Source organism: Limulus polyphemus, unplaced genomic scaffold, assembly GCF_000517525.1.
Source record: "Limulus polyphemus unplaced genomic scaffold, Limulus_polyphemus-2.1.2 Scaffold2027, whole genome shotgun sequence".
Taxonomy (NCBI): Eukaryota; Metazoa; Arthropoda; class Merostomata; order Xiphosura; family Limulidae; genus Limulus; species Limulus polyphemus.
In genome coordinates this window covers 103,499-113,359 of record NW_013667637.1, presented here as the reverse complement: position 1 = coordinate 113,359, position 9,861 = coordinate 103,499, and the positions used below count along the sequence as shown (strand labels likewise).

Below are 9,861 nucleotides of genomic sequence, written 5' to 3'. Positions count from 1 at the left end.
AGTATGAATTTAATGGATTTGATATTGAATTGCACATATTTTGATTTTATATGTGTTTAACTATACAAGTGTGTGTGTGTATTTATAGTGCTTTGTAGTCTCAGCAGTATGGAAATTAGATCTCTTACTGATAATTATGAAAATGATCTACATTAAACTTGTATATATAAAAAAATGGAATTTACATTTCTTAATTGTTGTATTAGACATTAAGTTCTGCTTTTATCTATTTTCATGTTTCTTGTGATTATAACAGGAACTTTTATTTGATGCTTTGTTTTGTTTTAGAGGTGAAAATGGTACGTCAGGTTCCAACAGTTATTAGTTCCCAGCAACCTTCCATTGCCATCATTACAGCTCAATATTGTGAGAAAGTTGCGGTGGATGCCATGATAGAGAATAAAGATACTTATGTCAGGTACAAAACTGAAGGTGAGATAGTGTATAAAATTATATTTAAACAAAAGTAGAAGTTTAACAGAATAGATGTAACTATTGCTCTTATTTTTATAGCAAATAACCATCAGTTTATATGATACTTTACTAAAAGAAAGATAAAGATACAAAATTTTAGTGACTTTTAGATGCAAACACATACTTTAAACTTGAAAACAACAATGACAGTTAATTGAAACTACTACTGTACAGTTTATATTTAACAAAAGTATATTTAAAATGTTAAAAGTTAAGACATTCTTTAAAATCATAATACATTGTACATTTAATAAAATTAATTATTATCTAGATAGTTGTGTAAAAATACCATTCCAGATTTGTCATTTTCTCTGTCACAAGTTGTTGCCAAAGAGGCATTTTGTTCAATACTAGAACTCATCAGTTTGGCTGACAAAAGGATTTTGTCTCTCATTGTCCAGCTCAATTGATGATTTTTGGTATTGAATTAATGAAAGACCTCTTGGGAAGTGACTTGTGGGAGACAAAAAAATGCATCTGAAATGCTATTTTTGTACCCCTCTGATTGTGCAATACAAAATGAGCAAATTAAGAAGAGTGTGGGAAAAAAATCTGTAGTTTATGTGATTCTTGTCACAAATGTTAGGTCTATCGGTTTCCAATGCTTAGCAACTTTTGGCACTTAAACCATAACTTGTGTCACCTACCAATAAAATCCTTTAAGATTAAGTAGTAGAAATGAACTAATGTATATTCTATAACATCTAATTATTAAAATAAATATACTTAATTAAATAAAACTAATTTTCTTTGCCACCAACATATTTTCATATAATTCTAATTAAATGAATTAAAGTTATTTTGGTAATTTCAAAAATTGTGATAGGCTGCACAATTTTTTTGAACAATAGTCCATTTAACATATTTCATAAACAGATGTTGATTCAAGGTGCATTCTTCTGAATGGGCAGTCTGTCTGGAAAAGATCAGAACTTTATGATGCTTTGGAACTGTTGTTTTTTGTCTATATCATGTCTCATGAAGGCACATACAAGAGTTTTTAAACATCACATAGATCTAATTCTTTCCAGGTGGGCTGACAGATCAGATGTACACACCAATAATCTATTTACTTTTGGATGGTAAATGCACATGTATGAAAATCAGATAAATCTTGATATATTTCTGACATTTTGAAGTCCATGACTGGGTGGTATTACTGTACTATGCTGGACTGCCACTCATAGACTATCATAAGTAAAGCATAAGGGGATCCTGACCATCCCTGCAGATCATTGGATTGAATAAATTGGGGTCAGTTTGCTTTTACAAATTTAGGAAACTTGGTTCACCTTTTGTACTGTTTCCAGAACACCATTCTTCAGGACTATATAATGCGCATTACCCCCCAGATTCTACTAATGGAGCTAAGGAGTCCTTAACACACCCGGTTTTCAGTCAGTGGGATGGAGGACAGAGGCTTTTCCTTCAGAGTACTAGAGTGAACTCCTCCACTCTCGGAGAAGAGGGCGAAGTTGGGGCACTCCTATCCAGGTCCCTGGATAATTTTTCCCATATGTCAGTAAGAGCGGCACCAGCCTACATGGGAGCCTACTCATAATACCAGTTCAGATTTGACACTCAGCTATCTGGTTAGGTTTTGTGTGGTCCCTCTTTTTTATCAATATTGGTTTTCAGTATGTTGTTCATGGAAGAGGTTCCACTGTCTCCTCGTAATTCCGAATGCATAGTGGTCCCATCCTGGGTCCTTGGTTGAGCACAGCTGTTCCACGTCCTCTCCATGATTCCAGGGACAAGTGGAATGTACTTGTTCATATGGTTGGTGAGTGAGGATGAGTGTTCATAATTCCAAACTAGATGAGTTCTGTTTCCTTAACTTGAATAAGGCATAAATGATCTGGTTATTTCGAGCCTGGGATGTTGCCTTTTGGACTTCTTCAGGTTGAGGAGAAGATTTGTCCACTTTAATGTTGCTTACTTTCTTTTCATGATTCTAGTGGCTTGGAACTCATCACTCTATCAGACAACTTGACTCATGACGTAGGTTTTGTTTATAGAGTCATAAGCCAAACAATAAACTACATCAAGAAGCAGATAAATGGTAAGGTTAAGACAGTGCACTATTTTAGTAATAGTTGTGTGGGACAATATAAAAACTGCAAAAATCTTATTAATCTATGCCTTCATCAGAGTGATTTTGGAGTACATTGTATTTGAAACTTTTTTGCCACATTGCATGGTAAATCTCCTTGTGACGATCTTGGAGGAACAATTAAATGCTTAACTGCAAGGGCCAGTCTTCAGAAACCATTATCAAACCAAATCTTGTCAGCAAGGGAAGTTTCAGAGTTTTGCAGAGATGAAATTAAAGGGGTAATAACATTCTTTATTTCACAAGATGAGATGACTGAGGTGTGGAAATATTTGAAAGAAAGATTTGAGCAAAGTAATGCATTGCCTGGAACTCGAAGTTTCCACCAATTCATACCACTATCTAATAGCATCTTTGGTACAAAGCATGTCTTTTCTGATGAGGAATTTACACTTACATCTGACCTGATTTTAGCGAAAAGCATTGACCAAATTTCTTCTGAAGAGATAAAAGATTCTGACTTTGTTCTTTGCAATTATGATGAGAAATACTGGGTTGGATTTGTTAATGAAACTGACCTTGAAAATAGGGATGTTCTTGTAAACTTTATGCATTCAAATTATCCAGCCAGATCCTATTGGCCAAGGAGAGAGGATACTTGCTTTGTACTCGAAACACATTCTTTGCACAATAAATGCACCTGTAACAGCAACTTGTCATCAATACAATTTAAAGGAGATTGATATAAAAAAAGACTGACGAGTTTCTGAAAAAAACAGGATATCATTGACCAGATTTAAAGATGCTCAGACATTTCAGTGCAATAACTTGTTGGTTAGACCATTGAAACTGACTTTAGAACTTCATCAATCTTCTGTAGCTCATGTAGATAATATTCACTTTTATTATAAAATTAACCTCAATATAGTTTTAAGCACTCTTTAAAATTGAACAGCAATTATCAATATTTCATGTGAAATATAATATCTGCTTTATCATTTAGTCAATTTTCAGAGGACTATTACTTTGGAACAAGGAAAAAACCATCTCAGGTTTTTAATATAGTAAACTACATGGTTTGAAGAGTATTTGCTCTAAATTTGTTGTTGATAAGTTTTGTTAAACATTGGATCCCAATGATTAAAAATAAGGCACGAACCCTTTTGGTAACTCTTAAAATTCTATAGTAGTTGGGTTTATAGGGTAACTGAGGGGATTGTTTTAGGATATAAGTAAAAGCCATTTCAATATTTGGATTCCTTATACTTGAATTAGGGGGTGGGAAAATTATGAAAATACTTACAATGGCATAAGGTATTTGTGAAAATCCAAAATGGCCACCACAAGCAATTTTTGACCAAATTTGGCTAAAATTCAAATGTTTCTATTTCCGGAAGGAGAAAGAAATTTGAAGGTATACCTAACTCATAGATAGGTACCATCAGTTAAAAAAATTGGCCAATTATGAGATGTTGGGTATCATGCCTTTGGTGATTTGACATGAAATGACCCCATACTCAAAATCAATGTGTTCTATATAAAAGTGAGTTAGTGCTTTAATGTCACTAAAAATTTATAGCTGAACTAAATGATAGAAGGAATAATAAATGAATAGTAAACCATAACAAAATAAAAGTGAATTCTCTATCTCACAACTTGTTTTACAGGAGAGTCCAATGTCTATACTCTTGGTAACATTGGAGCACATCGTGTTGTAGCAACAAAACTACCTGCTGTTGGACACCACAGAGGGGCCATGATTGCTGCTGGTAACACAACAACTCGTCTGTTGGGTAACTTTTCATTATTATTATCTCTGAATGTAGATTATATTAACAAAATATATTAACTGTTATATCATAGGGCTAATATATTTATCAATAGAGAGGTGGTTTAGTCAAGAAAACTAGAATCAAACATTCTTAGCTTACCCCATTTACAAAATGGTTATTTTCTCTCTTGTCTGTAGCATTAATTACCTGTAGGTTTTTATATTGCTGTAAAGTATGAGATTATTAAAAAAGAAAAAAACATGACAATGATATATATTTGTAGTAGGGGCACCAGTAGAAAATAATTAACCACTTGCACGAGGTATCTGGAAGCTGTGCCCCCATAACACTCTGTAGTTACAGAGAAAGTTGTTCATTTCCTAAGTTATTTTCTAACTTTTTTTGTTTTACTTCTTTATTATCTTGATATGGTTTGAAACTTTTTCTTTGTAAAAATACCTTATGCATGTGCATAAATGGTGTGGTGCTCTTGTATATGGACTAATTTAAGTCATTTTGTGTATGGCCATACATGTATCTAAGCTGCAAGCCATTCTTATCCATTTGTGATTTATCAGTTAGTGTTAAAGCTATAGATTTTTAAACTTGCATCTTCCAAGTACCCAAAATAACATCTGCTTCTCATTATCTATTGAAGGATCATGAAAAATATCAAGTCTGAAATATAAATATTTATGTTGAATTTATTTAACTTTCATCATGATAAAGTTCTTGGGACCAGATTTAGTACATATTGTTTTATTGGAGTCATTCAAGCAAAATGAAGTAGATAAGAGTAGAATCAACATGAAATGTTGCCTAAAGATTTTATCTATTGCTTAACCATAAAACTTTTTCTGCAATTATTCATTAGTTTGTATGGGTTAGAGTTAAAATTAAGATCAAAGTTTCCTTATGCATTTATCATTGAACTATGTAAATACATTTCAAGTTTTATAAGATATCTGCCAATAACAGGCCCAGCATAAGGATAAACAATAAAGACAGCTTGTTGCCTAGGGTACCAAATTCTAAGAGGTTCAAGATACTCTGGGTCTCCAGTGTTAGTAGTAATTTCTCCCCAGGGTAAAAGGACTATATTAAAGATTTCTTTTCATCAAAGGCACATGGAATTAAAGAATGCATTAGGCCTCTATGTCATAGATTATATTTTTAGTTTTACCTTTGGTGGAAAGAAATCTGTAATATAATAATTAAACACTTGGTCTGAAAACTTTCAAATTTACCTTGCAGCATTTTTAGCATAGTGTAATATTGTTTAGGAGGTCACATTCCTTTCATACTTTACTATTCTTTTTTAAAAGCATGTTAAACATTTAATTAGTAACATCACTCTTTCTACTTACTAAAAACTTGATGTGTACAGAGCAAAAGAACTAAGATGATTCCTAAATTTATTTACATATTTGAGTTCTAAAATATCTTAAATCCTTTATTTATAAAGGACCTGGTATTCATAAAATCACCAACCAACTCCTATTATATTTATAGATTTTTCTTAAAAATCATTCTTCTGTGTTGAAACCTGATCCTTTTAAAGATCCTTTTACACAACACTATTCAAAAGTCATGCCCTATATACGAGTATTTGCAAAGCACATATTTTTTTAATGACCCTTTGTAATTTGAATAAACTGAGATTAAATGCTAAACTTCTAATAGTCTCTTTCTTCAAATATTATATTAATAAACTGAATGTGCATTGGGTTGGTGCATTGGACTGACTCCGTATTGGAAAAGTAATGTTGACTATAATTCTTATTTTATCAAAATGAGGCAAGCTTTTAGTCAAAGTGCAAGTCTATTGTACACAAAAAATCAGATATGTAATTAAAGTTTTTGTATTAGAGATATGTGTGTGTGAAATACCAAAGTCAATCAAACTGTAACAAGTCAGAGTGAAAGGTGATGTTCATATAAAGAATAAAAATACTTTTTTCATCATACAGTTTTCAAATTAAATTTCTACAACTTCTTAAATTCTGATGTAAACTGTATACTGAATCTGGTATTTTTTTGTACTCTAACATGAACTGTTGTGAAAATGAAATCAGTAATGTAGGATAACATGAAAGTTTGATTACTCGGATATCAAATGCATGATATCATGTTGAATGGTGGTATATACAAAGTTGGGGCAGGCACACTTCGAACCCCACTTTTTTAAACCATTTAGAACTGATTTGTAAAAGCTGAATAAACTGATATGTTTTTACCAGGTGGGTTAGAAGAAGAACACCTTTTTTTATTAATGTGAGTTATTTATCATTTAATTTCCCTTAAAAGTGATATCTCATTATTGTTTTACTGAGATTTTTTTCACACTTTAGTCAAGGGATTAAAATAAATCTAATTGTAAGTTACACATTCAATAATCTTCTCTCTCTTTTTTTTTTTTCTTACAGGGAGCTTCCAGAAAGTTGAATATGTTTTTCTTGTTGGTATTGGAGGAGGTGTTCCTCATTATACAAATTATTCTAAGCATGTACGTTTGGGAGATGTTGTTGTGTCAACATCTCCAGAGGATCAAAATGATAAATTCATTTACATGTATTGTGAAAAGACCAAAAACTCTCCTGAAGGTAAAATTTCAACAAATGGCACACTGAATGACAAATATAACATCAAGAGATGGTGTCCACCAAGCCTCTGTTTACAGGAAATAGCACAACAACTGTGGACTCAGGGCTTACTTGATGCTAAACAGCGACCATGGGAAGATTACATCAGATATGCTTCAGAAATGTTAGCCAACCAAGAAGCTGACTTTAACCGACCTTCATCAGATACAGACAAACTTTTCATGTCCATTGGGGGAAAAGATGTCATTGAGGTTGGTCATCCTCAAGCCCCCGAAGGAACAGTAGAACATCGAGAACCAGGAAAGTCCATGATCCACTTTGGGGGTGTGGCATCTGGAAGGGTATTGATGAAAGATGATGCAGTGAGACAAGAATTTGCTCATCAGCAGGGTATTTTGGCTTTTGATTCAGAATTTGATGCTGTCGTGGAATCTATCTATGGAAATCGTAAAGACAACTATACTTTTATCAGAGGAATATCGGATTACAAAGATGGAACCAAGAACAAGGAATGGCAACCCTATTCAGCCTTAGTAGCAGCAGCTTTTATGAAAGCTATAATTTGTGCTTTGGATCCTTGTGATGATCAGGACTAACAACTTGTTAGACTTACTGCCCTTTTTCCTGAGAATAAGGTGTATTTCTCAAATTTTACCATTCCACTACTTATGTTTTTTGGTTAGTTGTCAAGATTAAGCTACCATAAAACTCAGCTTAAACAGCATGCATAACTCATTTTTATTGCTCTCAACACTAGCCACTTTATGTGTTTTTACTTCATTGTTTTTAATACTTAGGTTTTCAAAAATTACTTTTAAGGAAAATACTTTTTTTTTAGTTTTACATTTTATGAACTTAATGGTGAATTTAATTCTGAAAAATAAAATACATATATCATACATGCTAATATTATAGTTTGTTTTCTTTTGTACCCAGAAAGTTAATACTTATATTCTAACTTAAAAGGACTTGTGAATTTTTATTCTTCACGAAAAATATTTCACTCTTTGTGTTCAGTTTTAACTATGTATTTTAATACTAGGCATAGTTTAACATTGATAAAATATTTGGTTTTAGAAGTCTTTAATTAAAATTCATAGTTGTTTTTACAGCCTATAATGTGAAGAGTAATAGAAATATTCCTGATTGTATGTCAAAGCCAATGATAAAGTTTCTTACAGATTTCCAGTACACTTTACATAAGTATCAGTTATAGTTTGACTTCACAAAAGAAGTGTATAGATTAATTATTTCTATCATTACTGGATGTTTCATTTTTGTGTAGATGTATGTATGTTGTGAAATTTTGAAAGAAAGTTTAAAAAGTTACAAATAGTTAAAAATGTAAATAGTTGTGATTAATGTTTAAATTGTACATTAATTAAGGTATCTGTTTATTAAGTCATTTCAAAACTTTAGTATTTATTTGAGGATTTAGTCTTAAATTATGTGTTAAGTTGATGTGATAAAGAAAATTGTATAAATTTAAGAAAATATTAAAACCTATGTTTTCTCATTAGATAAGATGCTCTTGTTTCTAAACATATTGTATCAATTCGTTAGCTTCATAAAAGAAAATGAACATGTAAACTTTTCAAAGTGTTGAAATTAAATTCAATGTTAAGAATATACAGAAAAATAGATTTAATGTAACATGTGCTAGTTATTCTGAGGTATTATTATTAGTAGGTATTGATAAACTACCATGTTGTACATTCAAAGTTTATCACTATTTGTTAACTTGCAGTTAAGTTTTAACATCCAATATGTCCTGGTTTTTTTTTTTTTGCTTATTTCATTACGCTTGGACTATATTAAAAGTAGGAAAATTTCATCTGGTAAAATTTAAAGCTCTTTAACTCTTTTTACCAATAATGTTTTTATGTAACTTGTTTAGAAATTGAATTTTTAAAAGGTAACTTTAAAGATACAGTGGATTTGTACTAAATATTCAAGTATTTAATTGCATTCTGAAAATGTATTTTCTGCCAACGAATAGTGTAATTACTGGAATAGTACCAAAATGGAAATTGGAGTCAACATTAAAATTTACAAAATGCTTATAAGATAGTTCCATGAAATTATATTACTTTGTTATGATATTCCTAAATATTTGTAAATTTGTCACCAACTTGAACCCAATCAAACCCAAAAATCAGCTGTATGTAAAACTGCTACACTCTCATAATTAAATGTTAATGATGTTTGTTTTACAGAGTCTCAAAAATGTGACTGACAGAAATATTTTTAATAGTAATTATATAACTGTTTATGTAAAAAATAAAATTTGTATTTGTTTGTTGAACTATTAACAAAAGTAATTAGATATATTCATATATGTAGTTAACAATTAATATTTTGTAGCTTCCGCTTAAAAAAGAAATGTAATTCACCATAAGCTAGCTATCTCTGACTAAAATGTATATTTCTCCTTTTGTTTTTAAGACATTTCATATAACATGCAAGATCAGGACAATTTGTTGGTTATGTTTTAACTGACGAAAATGACATTACTTTATGTACAACTCTCTATTTCTAGTAAGTAATGACATCATGTTTTTTTTTGTACTAATTGACTAAAGTTTTTATATTTGTTAATTTCCTTTTTGTGCTTCTGAATCTATAAAAATAACTTTGTATTTATCAGCAAATGAAGTTGTGTGCTTCCCAAAGAAAGATCAAATTGTTTTATAATGAAAGTGCCTATTGTAGTATGTGATATTTTAGGTGGACTAGAAAAAAAAAATTAAATTAACAAATGAATCCACAAAGTTCAAAGTTGTATCTGCATTTTTGTATCAACACACCTAAAACTGTATAGGTAATGTACATAAGTAGTGTAAAAAGTGTATTCCTGTTGAATAATGCAGAAATTTATATTTCTCCATCAGTGAAAAAAAAAGTTTGTATTCAACAGTGTTGCATTATGCCACTAATCTTTGGTTTTTAAGAAGTTCAG

At 31.1% G+C, this 9,861-nt stretch overlaps 1 protein-coding gene across 1 annotated transcript in view; it reads left to right on the top strand.

Annotated features, from left to right (window-relative positions):
- The window catches only part of LOC106465714, a 74,807-nt gene extending 65,598 nt beyond the window's left edge, over positions 1-9,209 (top strand). The window contains exons 8-10 of the mRNA XM_013925953.2: positions 289-432; positions 4,195-4,320; positions 6,726-9,209. Coding sequence (XP_013781407.1) covers positions 289-432; positions 4,195-4,320; positions 6,726-7,498 — 1,043 coding nt within the window. The 3' untranslated portion in view covers positions 7,499-9,209. The remainder of the gene's footprint in view (positions 1-288; positions 433-4,194; positions 4,321-6,725) is intronic.
- Positions 9,210-9,861: the final 652 nt, after the last annotated feature.